This window comes from Corvus moneduloides, chromosome 18 (genome assembly GCF_009650955.1).
Source record: "Corvus moneduloides isolate bCorMon1 chromosome 18, bCorMon1.pri, whole genome shotgun sequence".
NCBI lineage: Eukaryota > Metazoa > Chordata > Aves > Passeriformes > Corvidae > Corvus > Corvus moneduloides.
The window spans coordinates 9,401,328-9,424,241 of record NC_045493.1 but is presented as its reverse complement, the minus strand read 5'-3'; the positions used below and the strand labels follow the sequence as shown (position 1 = coordinate 9,424,241).

General features: G+C 53.2%; 1 protein-coding gene across 2 annotated transcripts in view; it reads right to left on the bottom strand.

Annotated features, from left to right (window-relative positions):
• The window catches only part of MN1 (MN1 proto-oncogene, transcriptional regulator), an 84,116-nt gene extending 71,214 nt beyond the window's left edge, over positions 1-12,902 (bottom strand). The window contains exon 1 of one of the 2 annotated variants that reach the window (XM_032128101.1): positions 9,290-12,902. In XM_032128101.1, coding sequence (XP_031983992.1) covers positions 9,290-12,719 — 3,430 coding nt within the window. In that variant the 5' untranslated portion in view covers positions 12,720-12,902. The remainder of the gene's footprint in view (positions 1-9,289) is intronic. The other variant, XM_032128100.1, reaches the window with a different exon arrangement.
• Between the last annotated feature and the right edge of the window lie 10,012 nt (positions 12,903-22,914).

Sequence of the window (22,914 nt, the reverse complement as noted above, 5' to 3'; positions counted from 1 at the left end):
CCCTTTTTTTTCTTTTGTACAATACAATCAATAGGCCCATTTATTATCTTCTTGCTTTTAAAACTGTATTTGGTCTGAAATTTTGTGTTACTCTTCAGACTCGACAAAAAACATTTTTCAGCCTAGTATTTGGCACCAATAAAAATTAAAACAATTGAGTCAGACCAAAAATACCTGTAACACTAGATGCAAACAGTTAACTGGCTGCCTGGCAGGTCTAAGAGACACCCTTTTTCTAATTATCAGCTCAGTAGCACTCCAGGAATAAGTCACACCAGGTGGTTGTGACCTACCGGGCAGCTCAGACCTGAAGTCTGGGTCCTCCTCTCCCATTGCCCAGAGGAGCAGGGAGGAGAAGCCCACCCTTGGTGATGCTTCCAACCCCAGGCATCTGGAGGTGGTGAAAACCCACCTTGCACCAAACTACTTCTGCAACATTTAGGTCTCATTTCCTGTTGCTAAGACGGACAAACTTACTTAGAAATTCACTCACACACAAATCAGAAGTGCCCATAACTGGGGTTTGGTGGGGTTTTTTTTCCACCAGAGGAGAAACGCTGCCCCAGAGAGGGCGGTAGAGCCGCGCCATCCCCACCGAAGAAGGAATCCACGCAGAAATGAGATCACCAGGTGGGATGAGATCTCTCAGCCCTTCATTCCCTGCCCACGCACACTTCCGAACCACCGCACGCCCAACCCAGCACCATTCAGGGCCGGCGTGCCAGCCTTTGCTGGGTCCCCAAGTGCCCCAGGGTCCCTCCAGTTCCACTGTGCACCTCTCCAGCATCCTCTGCCCAAGCCCTGGTGGCACCACACCGTGTTCCGGCAGTGAACCGCCCGCTGCCTTGCCCAACAACGCCTGTTTTATCTCATTTGGACAGTAAATCTTTAGCAGTGGGAACATCTCCCAGGTTTCTAAAGCGCCGTGGCAATTTATGGTGCAATAAATATGATCTTAAATAAAAATAATCCTAGAGTGGGACCTGAATATGGACTCCGCTGCGCTCTAAATCACACGTAGACCCCAATCTCTGTAAGCACGATGGCGATGCCTTGACTGACCGAGCCATCCAGCCAGGAGCAGAACACTCTGCAGACACACTTGCTCCCTGCCCGTTTCCACCAGCCAGCCCACTGGCAGCCTCACCTCCTGCAGTGCATGGGAGGGAAGGCTCAGCCCCATTCCCTGGGGACCGGCACTGCTCGCAGTGAAGCGCAGCTGTGCCTCAGACACCCCCACTGAAAGCATCCTCTGCCTCTTCTGACTGCTCTCACCTGAGACCAAAAGGCTTTTAAATGCCATTATAGAGGAATATTATACCCACACCCTCCCCGCACCACCCCCCCCCCAAAAAAAAATTAGTGGAAAATTTTTCTAGGAAAGAGATCCTAAAATTCTGACCAGATAATAACCCCAGCCCAACCTCCATTTCCTATGTTAATAGATCAATTTACATCTTTCTAGCAAAATGGTTTCAGGCTACATGAAAAAAAAAGAAAAAAGTCATGCCTTTCTTCTTAAACTGCATTTTGGGAGAAGATTAAGGAGGAAGGAAGGATATGACTCTTTCCAGGGCTTTGTAGGGTATTTGCTTCACACATCAAATTAATATTCTCAATTTTAACTCAGGAGTACATTCTTAATTAGGGTATGAAATGTTTTAAAATTTTCTTCACTTTACAAATGGCTGCTTTTTCAATTAACTGTGCTTCCCCAGCCTCAGGATGATCTTTCTATTAGCAACAGAATGCTTTCGAGTATTTTGTGAATACTAATTCACAAAATTAATTAAATGCAGACTTAACTCTGAAAACATATATTTTACCACAAAGAAACCCTGCTGTCTTCCAACTACTGACCAATCACAGGCTTTGCTGGGATCAAGGGGATCCTAAAGTCCTAAAACCCCAGCAGTCAGAACTGAAAGTAGGAGAGTTAAAAGGAAAAAAAACCGAAGTTCCTCATTTTGTATTTTAAATGCTCCAAACACAGGGGGGGATAAAAAAAGATAAACATCCCAAAGTTCACACAAACTGGCCGCGGGAGCAGGGTTGTGGCACGTCCCTCACACTGCTCACAGTCAGAGCTAGTGGAGCCCTTTGAGCTCCCACACGTGTTGTCTGTGTTTAAACTCAAATAAACTGTATTTATTTTGATGTAAAAAAATCTATCAAAGCAGCACTTAAACGTAACCAGATTTCTGCTTACCAAACCAAAAAGAGCTTTTTTTAGACAAATGTTAAAAGCTAATAAAAAATGTAGACCGCCCAGCGTCATGCTTGGTGGTGTTACGTTAAAACACTGAGCAGGCACAAACAGATTTGCTGGAATTGAAAACAAACAGACACAAAGTGCCCTGCTGCAGCATCCAGGCAGCACCTCAGCCTGCAGCCGAGGCTCGGCTCCTGCTCGGGAGCTGCCCGTGACGGATGCGCACGTGCATCCCAGGGAGCCGCACCGTCGGCGGTGCCAGAGCAGCTCCTGCCCAAACGGGCAAGGCAAAACTTGGAAAAACCTTACTTGCAAATGGCCAGCATGAATCAGACCCAGTCCTACGGAGAGGGATGTGCCCTACATGTGAGTCAGGTGTCTTGAAAGGGCACAAGCACGGAGCACAAATACTCCTATGACAACACCTGCGCTGCTGCAAAGAATAACCCACGTACAGGAAAGAAACACAGAACAGTGGTGACCACGTATTTTTGCATTAGTATGGATAAAAGGTGCAACACTAAGAAAGCCACATTTCTAGACCATTGAGTCTTAAAACTTATTACATCAACTAAGGAAAATGCATTCCCCCCCATCCAGATGCTTTTGTCATTTGCCAGGAGATGAGCGGAACATGAAGCCTTAGAGGAGAGGGCACTGGAGGGGACAGGAGAAGAAGGGGTGCTGAGGAGGGGAACAGCGAAGCAGTATCATCTAAGATGTTCTCTTTGAAGTATTAAGAAAGTCAGCTTGTAAAAATTAATGGATTAGACCTCCAGCTGTTCAATTCTCAGCTTTAAATTTAGAAGGCATTTGACTTTGGAACATTGGCACATAATCCATAAAATATATTTAAATTTGTAAAAAAATCCCCAAATCCCTTGTATTAAAAGGTCACTAATAACTCAGAATGTTTTAAACTGCATCAACACAAAAGCATCTGGCAAAGGAAAAGCAGCAAACTACAAAGAACTGCAGTATTTTTATATAAGCCAGTCATCTAATCACTGTGTGTAAACTGGGTTTATCTACAGAACAGCAAAAATTCGGAATTACATTTTAAAAGCTGAGAAATCTAACCAAGACCAGGAAGGTGAGGGCAGACCTTGAATTTCCTGGGTGACTCCACAGCTTCACCTATTTAATTTCCTTGAGGTTCCCCGTGCCCCTTACCCAAGATCTGGTACACAGCCAGCCATGTTCTTAACAGTCCTCACTAACAGAGGCTCTCGTTTAAAAACGCCCCTCATAAAAATGAAACAAGAATCACTTCGTATTTAAAAATAAACAACACACCAATCTTAAACACGTCCTGCAAACCTTAATCATGTGTTTACAGGTGCAAACATTGTTCTTCTCAAGGATGTAGATTTTTCAATGGAAAAGCTGGACCAGCTGGACAGGGAGGCGGATGCCGGCCGGAGCCACGGCGCGATGGCGAGGTGGGTACCAGCGCCTGACGCCCACCACCCACACTGCCTGCATCCAACACGCTCCAGTCCGAAACACGCAAAGGACAATCTATTCCATACCAGAGAAAAACCAGGGAATGAGCCTCTGCCTATAATTTGACTGGCCTCTTTCAATATTCTCAATGTGCTTGAGAAATTATGTCACTAAACTCTTTCTGGTATTTCAGTAAATTTAGCGTTAACAAAGCATACACGTTAGGCCACCTGAAGATTCATTTTAGAGCTGGCTCTGCACTTTCTGGGGAGACTCTCCTCATGCTCAGATTTAACAGAAATACATGAGAAACCACTGACTGAAAATGTACAGTAATTTGTCTAGTACTAAAATTTTATATGGCCACATAAAGGCATTTTACTGTACCAAAACTTCTCCCTAGTATAGAACACTACTGAGGCTGGGAGTCAGCTGGTTCAAATAAAAGCAGACTATATCGTTTTAGGTTAGATTTTTGTTTGATGCCTTACTCTTTGTTTTACACAAGTAACAACAAACTGTATCTGAAGGTATTGCTAATTAATAACGTTTTTTATCAAAATATTATTTGCAGTTTTATGGTCGAGCATTCCACTAGGTCACTGGTAAAAAAAAAAACAGGTATTGTACCTTAAAAATTAAGAGCAGACACGGTGTAATACATCACCGATCAAAATAAATCTATGCTGTCATCCAAGCTCATATATAAATACTAAGTGTAATTCATTTCCTTTTACATTATACAGAAAGATCTGAAGCACATTCACACACCAATTTCAAGAAACATCTCCCTCGAAGTCTGTCACGCACATCCTCGCACCAAGTATGTGCAAAACAACCCCGTTAAAACTCACCTTGCAACTGAACGGGCCATCAGAAAATAACAGACTTTGGGGCAAGGAAGCACCAGGATGCAAACCAGATAGGTAATCTGCATTAATTCAAACATAGCCAGATTGCCCACTGAAATGAGAACAGGTAAATCTAGAGACCAAAAATTAATAGCCAGACAGACGGTGGATGCAAAGGCAAACAGTGGCCACAGTTGTTACTGAAATGCCAATAAATTTACACACTTCCTGCACTAAATATTTTAGTATATCACAGCAAGAGGAAATACTACTGAAAATTTTGTCCCTTGCTTTCTCTAATATTTGCCATAAAGGTCAACAAGCACACTGCTACAGAATGTTTATAAAACAAAGGAAAACATTTCTAAACAGGACCATTTTCTAGTAGAAAGTATTAAAAATTATAGTCAGTCAAGGTAAACAATAGAGAATTTCTGTCATTCACATGAGGCCAAGCAAGGGCAACCCTTCCAATTAATTTTTTTTTTAACAGGTTAGAAAAGTTTAAAGCATCATATTAAATCCAAACCTAATGCACACCAAACTCTCCCCCAGGATAAGCAGCGGGAGCGTTCTTCCCTCATCGCTCTGCTTGCTAATTCAGATGATTTAATAAAGATGTGCGTTTGATGTACGTGGAGTTTATCGTGTAACTTCAAGATAAAGGCAGTAGCTTCTTTTTTCACTGAATTGTTAAAATTGTGTAAGTTTCAGCATCCCAGTGAGGCAAACAAAGCAGCATCGGGAATCACAGGCCCCTCGCTGCAAAGGGCGCTGAGCTTTGCCGCTGAACTCGCTTCCACAGCGCTCGCTACAACACAGCCGCTCACAGCACATTGCTTGCAGTGAGGGTTCAGTGCCTGAAAAACCTCACGAGAGGTCTGACAAACTCGGTCCCAGTAAACAAACCCAGTGCCTTGGTAAAGCCTCTAAAAGAAGTAGGCAGTATTTAAAATAAAGCATGCAGCAGAATGCACTGGAAAGGAAAAGAAAACAAAGGCTCCCGGCCGCATCTGGACCAAATTTGACCTTTGTTAATGTATTTCTAGTAATTCACAGATGTTACGCGCTGCTCCAGCAAGAGGGTTGGCCTGTGGGCTCATTCCAGTGATGGGTTCGGTGTAGCGATGAAATATTAACAAAAACTCACAGATGAAGGCTAATGGTGCCGTGTGGCACGTGCCCGTCAGCCCGGACCGACGAGCCCAACAGCCACCGAGCAGCTGAATATATTCCCATTCTTTCCAATCAACACCTGCACAGTTCTAGGTACATAGTGATGTCTTCACCTGACATCTGCAGTATGGGACCTTCAAAATTTCAATTAAAAACTAAAACCAAAACCCCACCAGCACTTAATTACTGGGTTTCTAAAGAATACTAATACACATTTCACTGAAGGGGAAGTTGTTCTGGTTCAGTCAAGCCAGGAAAAGCAAAACCCCATTAAACCAGCCCTATATTTTTAAGTGAATTTGATCTGGTTATTCTTTGTCAGCTAGAGCTGTGGTGTTGGAAGTCAAGACAACCCCTCTAGACTCAGTGTTATTTATCTCTTACTCCCAGCTCAAGCTGCTAGGCAGAGGAAAACATGAAATTCTAGAAAGCACTTTCGGAGGAAAAAAACCCCAAACCTAACCAGCTACTTCACATAAAACATGTTGGTACAAGAAATGATGCATCAGAGAAAACTCCTTACAGAAAACACATTTCAGGGCAGAGCCACATCCAGGCAGCGTTACTAATACTACATTCCGAAACGAAACGTGAACGCACGCACAGAGCTCGCGGCAGGCCAGCGTCGGAGGTGTCACACCTCGCAGGGGCACCAGCAGCACCAGTGTCTGCTCTCAGCAACCTCCAGACCCACAGCTCACACAACTGCCAGAGATAAGCAAATCATTTTAATGCCGTTATGGGAAAAAAGGTGAGCTCCAAGGAATCTGAGCAGCCATTAAAACAACTCAAGCTGTTTCCCCCATAACCTGTGCATTAACAGAGTATTTGAGAAGTTCCTGATCCTGCTGTGTTTTCGGGAGCCTGCTCTTTCCTTCATGGCCAGCACTGAAGCCGGACCCTCTGCTGCACTGGCTGAGAGTGGCAGGCAGTGGACACAGTGCCCAGCACTGCACCGAGGGGAAACTGCCCCCCGACACCCACCGCCCCTTCCTCCGCCTCCCTGGCACCTGAGGAGCCGCCGGTGCTAATCGCAGCAGTGCCACAATGGGAATAAATCCCCCACCGCCTGCCCTCTCACGGCAGGTGTAAATCAGAAGCCCCCAACAATGACTGCTCTGGGGAGGACCCTGGGTCTAATGCTGCTCTCATGGACACTGCCCAGCCCCAAAACGGCGCCCACCTTCCAGCACGGCGTTCCGCACGCCGAGGAACTGCCTGAATTCGGAGGAGCGCTGTCTGGAGCCTGCGCATCCACCCCGACACTGGGTTACTGCAGATCCCAGCCGACTGAGGAGGTTTAAAATCTCAGCCCATGTCTAAAGAAAGCCTTTTCTTAAACACAGTTTCACACACTCAGGAGTATGGCAATGTAAAGTTACATTATTTCTACTGACCGAGGTGCAGCCTGTTTAGTCTCACCTATTGTATCTTTATCATCTCCAACAACAGTTTAAGTAAATTCTCTGTGAGTCTGTATAAATTTCCTCATCCGAGGAACCAGCCCATTCAAATCCCTCAAGTGACTAAAGCATGAACCAACCCGAGCGCCTCTGCATTGTTGTGGAACTGGTTTGCTATTTTATGTTAAGCCTCTGAAATACTAAAACATATCCTTATATAGGAACACTGATTAAATGGTTTTCCTTCCAAGTGATGAACTGTTTTAACACCAACATTGTGGTTATCGCGACCAGAAAGCAATTACTTCTTTCACTAGCTGTTACTAAGAATAGCTGTGATCAAAGTGACTGGAGGAGTGCTGTTAAAAGACGCTGCAGAAACATCGCTCCATATCACACACACACACAAAATATAGATCATTTTAAGCCAAATTACACTTTTAATAAATGTGCTGTTCAGAATTAAATCACTGCTCAGGATTTCTTTTTTCATCCAGGAAGTCAAGATCTGTAGAATAAGTTATTCTTTTAAAATCGATTTCTAAACACAGCACGGTGTGAGATCTGTGTATCTGTGTGTGTGTGTGTATGTGTGTGTGTGTGTGTGAAAGTGCACACGTAACGGGGTGCGTGTGGTGTGAGAGAACGTATATATGTGCTTGAGCCTGCCAAGGCAGAAGTGACAGGAACTGTGATTTGTGCTAACTAGCTATTGATCCAGTCAGATCTAGATGTTGTGTACAAGAAACAATAAAAGAGAAGGGGCTAGGAAGGATGCTGTGTGCAACTCCATTTAAAAATGGAAAAGAAGGGCCCCAAACAAACCAATTTATGTCCTTGCCTGGGTGAAGCATGGAGAATGCTGATGGGCTTCCTCGGGTCTGCCGTGCATGCTAAACACTCTGCTCGAAATGAGAGTCTCCTGCGCTGGGCATTAAACATGAACAAAGAGACAAACCGTGGGGGCTAGGATTCACGCTTCAGAAAGCCAAAGCTGCAAAGCCAACCAGAACCGGGTTAGGAAACAGCCCAGTTTCCAAACCAGCTCCCTTCTAATTTCACCAACAACTTTCTTAGCAAAATTACTAAATGTGGAGGGCTGTAAAAAGTCAGTCTGTACTACCAGAGGTAATGAAAACAATTTCAAACTACACTGCAGTACCAAAGTACCACCTTTCCTAGGCACAAATAATGAGTTTATATTGTGTAAACTGCACGCATGTATTTCTAGCACACCAAAACCCGCCCGCCTGCCCTCAGATAGCAGGTACAGCATGTGCACCCATTGTAACAATCACACATACAGCCAGGCAGGTTGCAAAATAGGGATTTGATAAGATAAAACAGAAACCAACTGAATCTATAATCGTCCTTATCTTAAACAGCTTTTATAATAGAGGTTTTTCCATTAAAATATTTTTTTTCCTGAGCCTGGGGAATTATGATGCCCTCTGGACACAAGGAAGGATCAAAAATGACAACTAATGTCGAAATTAAACATCTGTCAACTAAGCAAGTTTTACACTAACAGACCCAGAGCCTTATTTTAAATTGCCTTTCAGTTAAATGAGAAATAATTTGTTACAAGCCGTTCAGTTCAGTATCACGCTGCTGTGGGTTCCAAATGCAAGCAGGGGGCACCTGGACCTGAAGGGGCAGCACTACCACCAGCCTCACATTTTTGTGGTTTAGGAAAACCCTCAGTCGAAGTTTTGGGAAAGTGGCTGGAAGGTTCAGCTGACACCAGGCTCTGTGGGAGCCCCTTCCTCAGCACCCTGTGCCTGGTGGGACTCCACAGGAGCCCCCTCCTCAGCACCCCAGTCCCCTTTGCAGTACCCCAGGCCCAGGAGCTCAGCTGGGGCTCACTGGAGCCCCCTCTGCTCAGCATCCCTACTTGCCCATTCCCTAGGAGGCATGATGGGGACAGGGCTGGCAGCAGAGATGCCATGGGGCAGTCGTCACCTAGACCAGTCAGGCAGCAGGCACTTTGTCCCTGACGCTGGTTCTCCCAGCAGAGTCACCCAGCATCCTGCAGCCCCAGCCCAGACTGGGAAGGCACCTGGCACCCACCAAGGGTGGAGTGGGAGTGGAGCCAGTGTGTGCCCAGAGTACCAGGGCTGCAGCCCCACCACATCCCCTCCCCTGAGCAGCCCACAACCACCCCTGCCCCTGTGCCAGCACCCATGTGGGACAACTGATACCTTCTTTGCTGGGGTTCGGGGGCTTGGGCTTCTCCCAGGGCGCCATGGGCTTGTCCTCCTCCTGCCCCTCCATCAGGGCCTTCTCTCCAGGCAGGTACCAGGTGGAGTTGTGCTCCGCCATCAGGGAGTCCAGGTCGATGGTGCTCATGGTGCCCTTGACACCCTCCGAGCAGCAGCTGCCCAGGTCGCTGTCCCCATTCTGCCCCGCACACTCCCCCTTCTTGCTCTTCAACCCCAAGGGCTGGTCTTCCGAGATGCTGAACTGCTGCCGCTGGAGCTGGATCTGTGCCTGCAGGATCTCCAGGGGGTGGATCTCATCCTGGGCCGAGGTGCTTGTGGGGGTCCGCACCTGCTCCATGCTTGGCGTGCCAGGGTGAGCGCCCGCCGTGGTGCTGAGCCCATAGCTGTCGGGGGTCGAGGTAGACGTACTGAGAAGGCCAAGGGCCAGGGGCTTCTGTCCGTTGAGAAGTGCGTGCTCCCCACGGGGCAGCTTGGGCGAACCACCCAGCAGCGGGCTACGGGTGGGCTTGGAGGTGGCATTGTCAGAGCTGGAGGACACCTCGTCCTCGTTGCCATAGCTGGTGCTGACCTCGTCGGGAAAGTCCACGTGCGGGGAGCTGCCATCTGACTTGGTCACGCTCTGGATGCCGCTGTCCAGGGAGGACATCAGGTCTGGCTGCTCCGCCAGCAACAGTTCACTGCCTTTGCCCCAGGACGGTGAGGTCAGGGGCTTGTCATGAGGGGTGCCTCCACCGCGCTCAGCGCCCGCAGCCCCCGGTGGGCCCCCCGCCGCCACCGGCACTGCCGGCTGCCCTGGGCTGACACCGGCTCCCCCACCCTCCGCAGCTGAGAACTTCTCAAAAAACGTGCCAGGGCTGACGTGCCCGCTGTCCCGTTTCCGGCGACCCCGACCCCGCCCGCCACCCGCCTTCCCCTCACCCCCGGCCACTGGCTCCAGCGCATAGCCGGGTGAGAGGCTGCTCTCCGCGGGCAGCAGTGGGGCAGTACCCGCCGCTTTGCCAGTGCCACCCCCGCCTACTGGTGGCCCTGCTGGGAAGTAGTCCGGGGCAGCAGGTGGCGGGTCGGGCTCGGCCTGGCTGAGCTTGCGCTTGGCCTCGGCCGGGCTCTTCTTGTTGAAGGTGACGTTGAGGTTGGGAGCACCCAGGCTCGCGATCATGTTTTGGCAGGCAGTGGAGAGGGCAGCCAGGCAGCTCTGCCCGAATACATTGTCCTTGCTGGCCGCCTTGCTGAAGGAGCCCAGCGAGAGGGCACCCAGCTTACTGGCAGTGGGCCGTGGTGGGGGTGGCGGGGGGAACTCGGACGGGGGTGGTGGGTAGGCCCCTGGCGAGGCGCTGAGGGCAGGCGCAGCCCCGTGGGCCGCCGGCTGCCGCGCTGCCGCCGCAAAGGGAAAGCCAGGCTGAGCGGCGAAGTCGGCGGGGCCACGGCGCTCAGCAGGGGCACTGGGCAGTGCCACACCGCTGCCTGGTGACTGCAGCTGCGAGAGGCCACCCATTGTGGGTGTGAAGGGCGGGTGGACGCCGGGAGATGGCAGGGCCTGTGCTGGCCCCTCGCCTGCCATCCGCAAGGGTTCCTGCAACCCCAGCCCAGTGCCGCCCGGCCGGAAGAGCACGGCAGGGCCACCCGGTTGCAGGCCCAGCTCGTGGGGGGCTGCCTCAGCTGGCAGCCCGGGCGCTGCCAAGCGCCTCGGCAGCAGCTCCCCAGGTGGCGGTGGCCCTGCGAACCAGGCACTGTCAGGGGCCAGGTGCGGCGCCGGTGGATCGAAGCTGCGGCCGCCACCAGCCTCTCGCTCGAAGGCTGGCGGGGGCAGGCCGCCGGGTGCGCCCACCTCACCATGATGCCCCAGCTGCTGCAGACTGGGCGGCCGCAGGCGCTGCTGGCTTCGCGAGGCCATCTGCTTCATCACCAGGGCCGCGTTCTGGCGCTGCGCCAGTGCCGGGTGCTCAGGGCCGCCGTGTGGCAATGGGCCCCCAAAGGCCTCAGGTGCCGGCGGGGTGAACTCGCCCGGCAGGCCAGGGTAGGCCGTCGGGGAAAGGTGACTCTCCATGGCCGGGCCGTGCATGCCGCCGCCCCAGGAGGCGCAGCGCTCGACGCCAGGAGTGCTGGGGAAGTCAAACCGCGGCCTCTTGGCGACGCTCACGTAGGGGGCATCGAAGTGCTGCAGTCTTTGATTTGGTGGCTGTTGCGGAGGAGGGTGCTGCATATTAAACACGGGGTCGGTGTAGGGATGCATATTCCTGTTCTCCAGTCTGTGAATAGGGTATTCAAACTGTGCATGCTGGTTCTGCATTATGGGCCCATTGTCCTGCAGGTTGGAGTTGGGAGCGTTGGCTTCTGTTTGCTGTTGCCTAGGGATGGCTGGCGGGCAGGAGTTCTGTCTGGCCAGCAAGCCCGGCGGCTGCTGCGGTGGTTGTGGTGGTGGTGGCGGCTGCTGCTGCTGCATCAGCGGGTGCCTGGCGTTGGCCCCCGGCTCCAGACTGGCCGACATCTTCCGCGCCCCCCCGAAGCGCTCGAAGAAGACGCCGTGCTGCTGCGGCGGGTGCGCCTTGGCCACGGCCATGCCTGGCGCCCGGGGCAGGGCGGGCGCCCCCGCGAAGCTGCCGCCCGCCGGCACCTGCCGCCCGCCGCCGTAGTGCGGCAGCTGCCCCTCAGGCTCCGACGGGGAGAAGACGGGCAGCTCGAAGTGGCTGGCAGGGCCGTCGCCAGGGTAATTGTATTCCAGCGAGTCCACGCCGCCCTGCGCCGGCAGCCGCCGCGGCTCCAGGCCGTGGGGCTCGGAGGAGCCGGCCGCCGGCAGCCCGTGGAAGGAGGCAGCGCGGTTGGGGGACTGGTCGAGGGGCAGGCAGGGGGCCGGCACGGCGTGGCTGGCGGCGCCGGCGCCGTGGTGCTGGAAATCGGGCAAGGTCCCGGGGCGCTGCTGCCCGAAGCCCTCGCCGCCCTGGCCCTCGGCCATGTGCTCGTAGCCGTCGGCGAACGCCGTCTGCCCGCCCAGAGCGCCGCTGTAGCCCAGAAGGCGCCCGCCGTGCACGCAGGAGGCACCGGGGTCGGGCCCGAAGCCGCCACCGAAGTGCGGGGGGTGCTGGTGCGGGTGGGGGGCGCCGCCGGGGCCGCCGTGCGGCTGCTGTCCGCCGAAGAAGCCGTGCACCGGCGGCTGCATGCCGCCACCGTGCAGCTCGGCGGGGCCGCGGCCCGGGAAGCCGTAGGCGTCCCCGGCCAGGCTCATGTTCATGCCCAGGAGGGGCGGCTCGCCCAGCGCTCCCAGGGCCGGGTCCGCCGGCGCTGGGCCGCCGCCGGGGAAGGCCGGCGCCTTGAAGTGCGCGCTCATGCTCAGTCCGGGCTGGCCGAAGCCCCGCTCCGCCTGCCCGCCGCTCCGGCCGCTGTTCTGCGGCTCGAACTGCTCCAGCCCGAACATCCTGCGCGGCTCCTCAGCAGGGCATGGCTGCTCCGCGCCTCTCCGCCGTCCCGCTGCCCGCCGCTCCCCGCTGCTCCGCTCCGCGCCACTCGGCCGCCCCCGCTCACATCCTGCCGCGCCGCTGGCACCGGCCGCTCGCCCGCGCTCACCCCGCCGCTCGCCGCTCGCTGCTGCCCGAGAGCCGACGGGGCGGCGCGCCGCCGCTCACAGGCTCCGGCGCCCGGGAGCTGCGCGCCGCATCGCCGGCCAGCCGTGCGCTCCCGCGGCTCGCAGCGCTCCGGCGGCGGCGGGGCCGGGGCGCGGGGCCGGGCGGGCGCTGCGAGGGCTGCGCCGCGCTCCCCGCGCGCTGCCGCGCTCTCACCCAGCGCTGGCGGAGCAGCAACAAGTTTTGCATTTCAGCGATGAATTTCAGCCATCGGGGCTGCGCCAATGAGAGCCGCGGTCCGGGGCGGGGCTGCCGTTAAGGTGGCTCCGCCGCCGGCCCCGCGCCCCGCCCGCACCGCGCCCTGCACCGCCCCCCGTGCCCGGCGGCGCCGCTGCTCCCGCGGCGCACGGAGCGCGGGCGGACGGGGAGGTGCGCGGAGCCTCGGGGTCCCGGAGCGGGGCCCAGGAGTGGGGCTGGGGGCACTGGAGCTGGGACCAAGTGGCGGGTGTGGGGAGCCACCGGCCGCACTGCCCGCCGGGGCGAAACCCGCCCGGCAACCCCGAGCCGGGACCAGCAGCGGCCCCGCCGGCCCACCCCGAGCCGGGCACCGCACGGAGCCGCGCGGGGAGCGGGCGCTGCGGCAGCGGGGGGAGTCACAACCCCGTTCCCCCGGAGGGACAAACACCCACCAGGCCCGGGGGCCCACAGACCGCCGGCGGGACACGGTGCTTCAGGTGCTCGCGGATGCACATGTCGATAGTTTAAAGAAATAGTAATGAATATTGCTCCCACCAAAAAAAATGAGATCTATAAATAAGCGGCTGAGGACTGTTTGTATATGGCAGGAGAGTTTTAACGGGATTTTTTTCTGCAGGATCAGGATGCTGCGCTGTGATTAAATATTGATTTTGTGTAATTAGTTTTCATGTGAACTATCCTCCTTGCTGATGGCCTGGAGATTTCAGAACTGGCGAAGAAATGGAATTGGACGTGGAAATTATTACTTAGCGAAGTGACAAGGGGGGAGGAGGGGGACCCGGCGCTCGAGCTGCGGGGCGGGCACCGGGGTGGAAAACGAAGCACGCGCGGCGCGGCCGCGGCACAAAGGAACGAAGGGGATGTCTCGCCCCTCGCTACGGGAACGGCGGCAACGGAGGGAGGGACTGAGTGAGAGACGGAGCCGCCGGCCTCAGCGCTGCGTCCCTGCATACGGGCGCCGGCCCGGACCCACGGCTGCACCGACGGGGGACCCGCACCGGGGACCCGGACCCCGGCCCCGCACCCGCCGCGGCCCCGGGGCAGAGGCGGCCCCGCGCCCGGGGCTCCCCCCAGCGCCGCGGCCGTCGCGGCCCCTCTGCGCCTGCGTGCGCGCCGTCGGAGCGGCTCTTCCGAACGGACACAGCGCCCCCTGGCGCCCACCCGGCCCCTGTCGCGCCTCCGCCGCCCCGCTCCGAGCCCCGCTCCGAGCCCCGCTCCGAGCCCCGCTCCCTGCCCCGCTCCGTGACCCCGACGGCCAGCGAGCCCTGCTCCGAGCCCCGCTCCTTGCCCCGCTCCCTGCCCCGCTCCGTGCCCCGCTCCGTGCCCCGCTCCGAGCCCCGCTCCGTGCCCCGCTCCGTGACCCCGACGGCCAGCGAGCCCCGCTCCGTGCCCCGCTCCGTGCCCCGCTCCGAGCCCCGCTCCGTGCCCCGCTCCGTGACCCCGACGGCCAGCGAGCCCCGCTCTGTGCCCCGCTCCGAGCCCCGCTCCGTGCCCCGCTCCGTGACCCCGACGGCCAGCGAGCCCCGCTCCCTGCCCCGCTCCGAGCCCCGCTCCGTGCCCCGCTCCGAGCCCCACTCCGAGCCCCACTCCCTGCCCCGCTCCGTTCCCCGCTCCGTGCCCCGCTCCGAGCCCCGCTCCGTGCCCCGCTCCGAGCCCCGCTCCGTCCCCCGCTCCCTGCCCCGCTCCGAGCCCCGCTCCGTCCCGCGCTCCGAGCCCCGCTCCGTGACCCCGACGGCCAGCGAGCCCCCCTCCGTGCCGTGCTCCGTGCCCCGCTCCGTGCCCCGCTCCGAGCCCCGCTCCGTGCCCCGCTCCGTGCCCCGCTCCGTGCCCCGCTCCGTGCCCCCGCCGGCCAGCGAGCCCCGCTCCGAGCCCCGCTCCGTGCCCCGCTCCGTGCCCCGCTCCGTGCCCCCGCCCCCGATCCGCCCGGACGGCGGTCGGAGAGCCCCCGCTCCGCCCCACGGTCCGTGCCCCCGTTCCGCCCCGGCTGCGGGTAGTCGGGCCGGACGGCGCGGGCCTAGACCCCCGAGCATTCTCCCCGCGGGAGGACGGGGTCGGGTGCGGGGGACGTCGGGCGGAGTCGCCGGGAGCGGCTGCCCGGATTCCTCTTGGGGCACCGGCACCGCCGCCACTCCCTTCCCCGGCCCGTCCTGCCGCTTTTTTGGGGGCCCTGGGCGGGCAGCCCACCGCACCGGGATACCGCCACTCCCTCCCGGGCCACTCTTCACCGTGGGCGCAGAACGGCCCTGAGCCCAGTGGCGATGTCACGCCCCGGGCTGCACCCGGGGTCTCGAGTGTCCGTGCGCCGCACCAGGGCTCAGTCCCGCTCCCTCCAGAGCCACCGCAGCCTCGCAGCTGGAGAGGGACATCAGATGCCCACCCATGGCTTGGCCCAGCTCGCCCAGCACCACTCCTTCTGTGGACTTTGGTGGGAGCCAGATGGTGTCTATAAGTGGACAATGGCAAACATGGAAATAATCTCAGCCTAAGTATTCTGACAGTAAGAACAGTGAGATGCTTGGAATGGCAAGGTCGGACACCAGCTGCAGAGTTCTGCCGGCCCGTGGTGTGCTTGTGGAAGGTGGCTCAGCCCCTGTTTCTAACTGAGGTGTGCTCTGGGCTAAGCTCACCCACGGCTGCCAACCTCCCCCACAGCTCCCACGGCTCCCCCTGTCCGGCACGGGGCCGGGAGCGCTGGTGGGAGCGTGGCCCTGGGCTGTGGCCAGCACTACCAGGTCACCTGTGTCACAAAGGGTCGCAGCCCCCAGGCAAGGAGAAGGAAGCCTCACTCAATCAGACCAAGCAGTGAAAAGTGTGTTTTATAAAACGTATTTTTACTTTCAGTCTTGGGATTTTGGTCATCATGGGGGAAGCAAGGAAAGGCATTATTTAAATAGTTGTAGCTGCTGGGGATTATTTTCTAAATTAACAATGGTAATTGTGCCTGCCAAATCCAAAGTTGAGGGGGTTCATTTATTTCAACTCTCCAGACAATAGCACAATTTTGGGTTTCATATTGCAAGCTCTGAAAACCAAATAGTAGGACTGATGTTTAAAAAAAAAATAATTCAAACAACATCAATTCATTAGACTTAAATCCAGCTCTTTCCACTGTGTCAGTTTAACTTGCACTGAGAAAAGTTGCTGCTCAGCAAAAAAAAAGAAAAAAAAATTCCTTTTTAACAAAATGAATGCATCATACATAAAACATCATGGACCATACAATTAGTAAGCAAATGTAAGAGTTCAGCTCAGTTCATAATTATTCAGCAAACCTATTCAGAATGATTTTTTCTCCCTGCAGCAATCTACTGTGTGGGCTCATTACCACCGAAAATCTAACGAAGAAACCACCACAGAAACTGCACAAAATAAGCCCATATGCTCAAGACACTTTAGCTCAGCCAGCCCTTAGCAAGAGCCTCTTAAACCCTGACATGGAGGGAACCTCAGCTCACTTCTCTGCGGTGTTTGCACTCCCAGCTCTCCAAAGGTGCCCTGCCATTAGTGCAGCCTCAGGTACCTCGGTTGGAGTCACTCCCCCTGTCCTCCGTGGTGCCACCAGCGCCTGCTCCATGTCACACAGCAGCCCCCGTGACGGGCCCTGTCCCTGGAGCAGAGGCTCCCAACAGCCACTTTGCAAAAGAGCTGATGGGTTTCTCTTGGCAGGGATTTCTCTTCCTAGCAGGGATATTTGGTGAAAGGAATTGGAATATATTGAAAAATAGGTCTCCAAATCTGGCAGCTGTCATTTTCAGGAAAGTTTTCAGCATTTCTGCCTGGAACAGTTTAGGGAAACTATTGCATCTCCTCTCTCTCAAACTACAGCGAACATGGTGGTGGAATGGACGCAGGAGGCAAATGTGTAAAATCATTAGATGAGCTTGTGAGTGCAGGGAACACAGAGCCAGCTCCCGAGGGAAGGCGTCGCTCCACAGGGGATCCTGTCAGTCTGTGTGCATCTGCTTGAGCTCCCGAGAACAGAAAGACTTTTGGGTGTGGAAGGGCTCTGCTCTGGGCAGGTCTCAGAGCCCGGCATGGTTCAGGCTGTGCCCAGAGCAGGCTGAAGGCTGTGGCACATGGTGCCTCACAGGCTCCCAGGACTTGCTGCCAGCACAGCTGCTGAGCTGGGAGGCACCGGCTAAAAGGCAACATGTAGGGACTTCAATCGATCCGACCTCTGTCACTCCTTGGCCTTCGCTGCTTGAGTGTCTGCAGGTGACATGGTTAGTAATTGAGATTAAAGACAATTTCATCTGTGAAACCTGATTTGCATTCAGTTTCTGGGAAGTTCACCTTGCCGGTGTAAAGATTTCATGCTTAGTTTTACCAACAATGTGGTTTCTGGAAAGACCGAACCAAATTCCTTCAGACACTTTACTGCTTCCCATTTTTAAAAATGCATAGCTGAATAAACAGAGTTAAAGGACTAAAACCACCTCAGTCGTTTCCCATAGGGATCGAGAGCAATTTCAGAATTTTTCCCTTCACAGGGATTTTCATGTTGGGTTCTTCTACAAGGTTGGTCAGCTTGTTTAGTTCCTTTACATGGCTGCAACCTTAAGCTGTGTATTTTTCCTGTTTGGGCTTACAGGTACCTCAGTATGGATCATGATATTTTCACAATATTCGTAGAGTTCTCCATTGCTGCAAACAGCTTTTTTTCACCAATTTAGTATATTGGGTCCCATTTATGCCACTTAGGTGAAAACATTTGCAGAACATGGGGCACTTTGGTGTACATATAATGAACACCAAAATACATTTTGGTTGGATGATGAAAAACCAAGATATTGCTAAAATCATACAACACTGAGAGTGTACATTAGTAAAAGCACAGGAATCCTAAAGCAATTTTTCCTCTCCATAGCATAGTCCACTGCTTGGGCTTTTATTTTTCCCCTTCAAATTCCCATCTCTAAATCACACATGTAGGATCAGACATTCCATTGGGAAGGGGATATTAAAAAAAGAGAAATTATTTTTATTTATATATATATATATATATATATACAGCACAACAGAAATAGACAGAAGTAGTGAATTAGTTTGGCTACAGGAACAGTAAAAGTTTTATGTTTCCTAAAATAGCTCAGTGAAACAAATAAAAACTGGCCCCTCTCTGTATGGCTAATGGGTGTTTAACTCTCCTCTGTGTTTTATGGTGGAGTTTGTGTGACCAACTTTGTTCTGCTGTTTTCCTAAACTTGAACCAGGTGGGAATTTATGTAAGCGTGGTGGAGCAGGAACAATCTTTGAGCATCTGGAAAGTCTGGCTCACTGTGGGTGATGCCAGAAAACCACCAAAGTTAATTCATTTTTCATCATCTTATAAATTGAATTACTGTGAAAGGAGAGAGCCAGAGGGTGTTTTATAAAGTCCTGATGACTTAATTTCCCCTAAGCATTAGATTCACGGGAGCACTCACCCTGGTGCTTCTTCTCATCCTGCCATCCCCTGGGATGCCACACGCCGCAGTCCTGTCCTCCCCTTGCCTCCCTGTCAGGACAGTGCTGAGCACAGCGGGGCCACTGGATGCAGGTTTGGAGGTCACTGGTTCACAGGATGTCACCCACTGGGCACCAGGTTGGCTTCTCCTGGAGAACCTCCCCCAGGGCTGCGTGTCCGAGCATCCCCCATGTTCCACTGTCCCCTGCTGACCGCTGCCATCCATCCCATTCCGGCCGCCAGGGCTGGGGGACACTCTGGTTCCCTGTGTACAGCCCCTGATCTCCTGGCTCTGCTGCAGAACACACTGCACATCCTGGGGTGACAAGGATGCTCTGTGGGGCCCAGAACTCAAAGCCACCAGGCAAGTAAAGCTGCTCCTGTGTTTATTATTTATCATGTTACTTCATAAGGCTTAACAGCACGACGTGTTCCCAGGCCACTGGTGAACCTTGGCTCACAGTCCTGACTTTTCCAATTTAAATCAAGTGCCCCTGCCCACACACTGCAGTGAAGAGGCATCCCAAGGCAGCAAGCACCACGTCCAGCAGCATAAATTCACCTGCCCCACTTAAGGAATTATTTGCTTTCCAGCAGGAATTACTCTGGCACTATTGCCTGCTCCCCACAGCTGCCCCTGCCCCTCGCCGACAGCCTCCCCCAAACCTCCCATCTCCCCGCCAGAGGCACAAAGGGTTAACGATCTCCTGCTGCCCATAACCATCGCTCCTCCACCATCACGGCCCCTCAGCATCTGTACAAAGGGCCTGATTTAATCCGGGTTGCAGACGACTCACATTGTACTCGAAGCCTCGGAGTGATGTCGGGTGATCAGGTTTCCAACTCATATCCAAGGCACAGCCCGAGCACTGAGCGGGAACAAAGGCACCTTTGTTACTGAAGAAAAAAATCCCCTGAAGATATTAGCAGTGCAGTAGAGTTCAAACTGTTAAATGATTCAAATATTATTTAATGAATACATTTGAAATGAGGTCTCACAACCCAGAACACTTTTTAGATCATCATTTACAAAGAGCCGCCTCTTCGCTTACTTCTTTATGAAGTTGCTGCTTTCAGATTTCAATTATGGTCATTTTGCTTCCAGCCTTTTTCAGGGACTTCCCATGTTGGTGTAGCTCGGTTCTTTTTATGGTACAGTTTAGCCAGTGACTACTGGGTTTTTCAGAAGTGCTGCTAATCACATTCCCTTAATTTACCTTGGACCGTGTCTCTGTGTGAGAAACAAGGGAGACAGAGCCTTTTGCAAAAGGAGCAAGAGCACTAGGTGTTCTAGAGGGTGCTAAAGCCAAGCTTATAAAGCAGAAATTTGGTAAATTAGCGTATCAAGATTTTAGCTGGGATTGGAGAAGCTCTACAAAGTCCAGATTCAACAAATACCTCGAATTTCTTGTGTGTCTTGGATATGCAATTCTCAACCAGAAAGAATGCGTAGGTTTTGAGAGAAAAATGAAAGAATAAAGGTAGATGGGGTTCAGGACAGAAACACATCTCCAACCTGAGGAAGAAAGTTTTAAAATTAAATTAGGGCTTACTGTGGTTATAGCAATGAGAAATCCAAGGTTCCTCTGAAGCATGGATGGCAGATATTGTCCCTAAAGGGTAACAGCAGCGCATCTGGGGCTGTGCTGGTGCCTGCTGAGAGGGTTTTAAAAAATACAGCATAACTTGCAAAAGTGGGGAAAGAGCACCAAAAGAGAGTGACTACAGGAACAATCATCAGAACAAGTACCAGCAGAAAAAGGCACAGGGCAGTGGCAGAAATACCTCCAGACTCTGTCATCAGGTGTGGTGCAAAGCAAACCACATCCCCTCACACCAGGCACCCTCCTGGCTCTACTGCCAGGACCTCAAATAGCCACTGAGGAGACAGGGACAGCAACACAGGATTTCACTTAAGTGACATTAAGGGTCCTCATGCAGGAAGCATTCCTCAGGTGGAAGCAGTTGAAAATCTGCCTCCAAAACCTGGGCTTGACACATTATCATTATAATCTTTAAAACTACTCTGCATGCCAGAACTTTGTGGTAGGGTTTGCACGCTGAATTCTGCCCACAGCAGGCAACAAGGAGAAGAGGAGGCTCCCAGGAATAAAATGTCTGCAGCCATCACTCTCTGGATAATCTCTGCTTCCCAACAATTATATGCTGTTGATTAAAATTCCTTTTCCATATCAATTCAAGCAAGTAGAAAATCTTTCATTAAAAGTTACAAAACTTCGAAGAAAATCTTTTCCTGATGATTCTATTGAGACACAATTCAATGGAGAAGACTCTCAAATTGTATGAACTGAGTAAAAACCACAGCAACAGCCCCGTGCCTCAGACTTTGCCATAAAACCACGGCACTGCACTCCCAAGGATGTGATGTAGCTCCTAAACATGGCTGAGTCGAATGAGGCTTGGAAATGCAGAGTAAGTTGCCTTACGGGACATTTTCAGATTGCTCAGAGAGTATTTAGGAAGACCTGAGGGTGGAAGATCCCAAAAGAGCCAAAATCTCAGCAGATTTTTTTCCTGATGTTTCTCAGTCTACACGTAAAGGCAAAAGACAGAAATCATTCCCCTTTCTCTTCAGTGATTAAAAATCCTCCAGAAGAAAAAGCAAACTCTTACAAGTCCCCGTTAGAACACACTCGTGTGCAGCCAAGTGATGGATTTCAAAGGTTACTGCTGGAGTATGGCTCACAGCAGTCTATTGCAGTGAGTAACTATCACGTTTACATATCCATTATATCAAAACCACGTTACACTTCCACTGCTTCCTGTTGGTTTGCCATCTGGAAACTAAACAAGCTGGTAGTAAAGACAGAATTCAACTCTGCATTTACCAAAGGAGCTGTACAAGTCTCCATTTGCAGCAGATGATTGCACAACCTGAGCAGGCAGAACCCTGCCCCAAAGCCAGCATTGGGCCCACCCTGAGGGCAACTCATCCATCCAGGAATGGGATCAGCCAGGGAGGGATACCCAGATGCCCCTCAGCATCCCTGGCGCCCCGTGGGAGGCATCTCCCACCTGCAGCCCCCTCCTCCTGCCCTGCCCAGCCCAGCCCCTTACAGTGGGCAGCCACAGCACACGAGTCCTCCTGGCTCAGGAGCATCAAGGTTCCAGGTGCACGTGCTGCTCAGCCTGAAATCCCAAACCAAACCCAGCCCCAGAGCAGCCTTTGGGACCCCAAACACCAGCTCAGGAGCAAAATGTGAGTGCCTGAGATAAGAGACAGAGCTTTTTATGATCAAATTTATTTAATTAAATTTCATTGCCTGCTTTACTGTCAGTCACACCAGAGACTGCCAAAGGAAACTAAACATTGTACATTCACTGCAAGATTCTCTCAAATTTTCACAACTAGTCCAAATCCATGGAAGTCACAGGGCCCCTTTCCCTCTGTGTTACAACACATTAACAATGGCAGGACACAAACTCCAGCACAGAGGAGACCTGAGCCCTTGGGTTCCAAGAGTACTTCAATGACCTCTGTGTGCCTGCCACACCTCTGCATTTACCAACCCAACCTCCTGGTGGTACAGGACAAATAACCACTCAACTGCTAACCCAGTGAGGAAACAAAACACATTACTGGTGGGGGGCTGGAGGGTGGGCAGGTGCAATGCACAGGTGAGGCACCAGAGCCAGGCAGGTGTGGCAGTGCCAGCATGCACAGCACCAGGACAACATGCACAGCACACCTGGCCCACGCTGCCAGTGCAGGAATGTTTTGTCACTGATGGTAACAGAAATCAGATCCCTCCTGGGAACTCAGGCAAGGCTTGCCCTGCCAAGGGTGCTGGGAGGAAACCAGGCATTAATAGATCTTTATCTAACTAGTGCTTTTAAAATACTTTCTCTTTGATCTAACAAGCATTAGGATAATATCCCCCTGTTATGTGCTCTGAATAGTTCCTTAAACATGCTGAAGACCTTTTCCCTATGGAGTTTCCTACAGGAGGCATTTGTTATCCCAGGGGCCCTTGCACATCAGCCCCTCACAGACAGCAGGGAAACATGTCAGGGGCTACAACTGAAACTGTCATCATAACTGAAAGTCTACATTTCCCAAAGTGTATTCCCAACATGAAAACAGCTAAAATCACAATTATATTCCATTGCTCTGTGTAAAATCCAGACCGCTTGCATGGGTTCTAAAGAGAAGCTCTGGAAAACAGCCACTGCACTGGCAGGAGTATTCCTGGAGGGAAGGGCTGTCCCTGTCCTCACTGCCCAGCCTAAGATAGACTGGAAAATGCTCTACAGGTACTGTATTTGTCTAAAAAGCAGCTTCTGGAAAATTTCAAGTTGCAAATTACTTTATAAATCACAAGCCA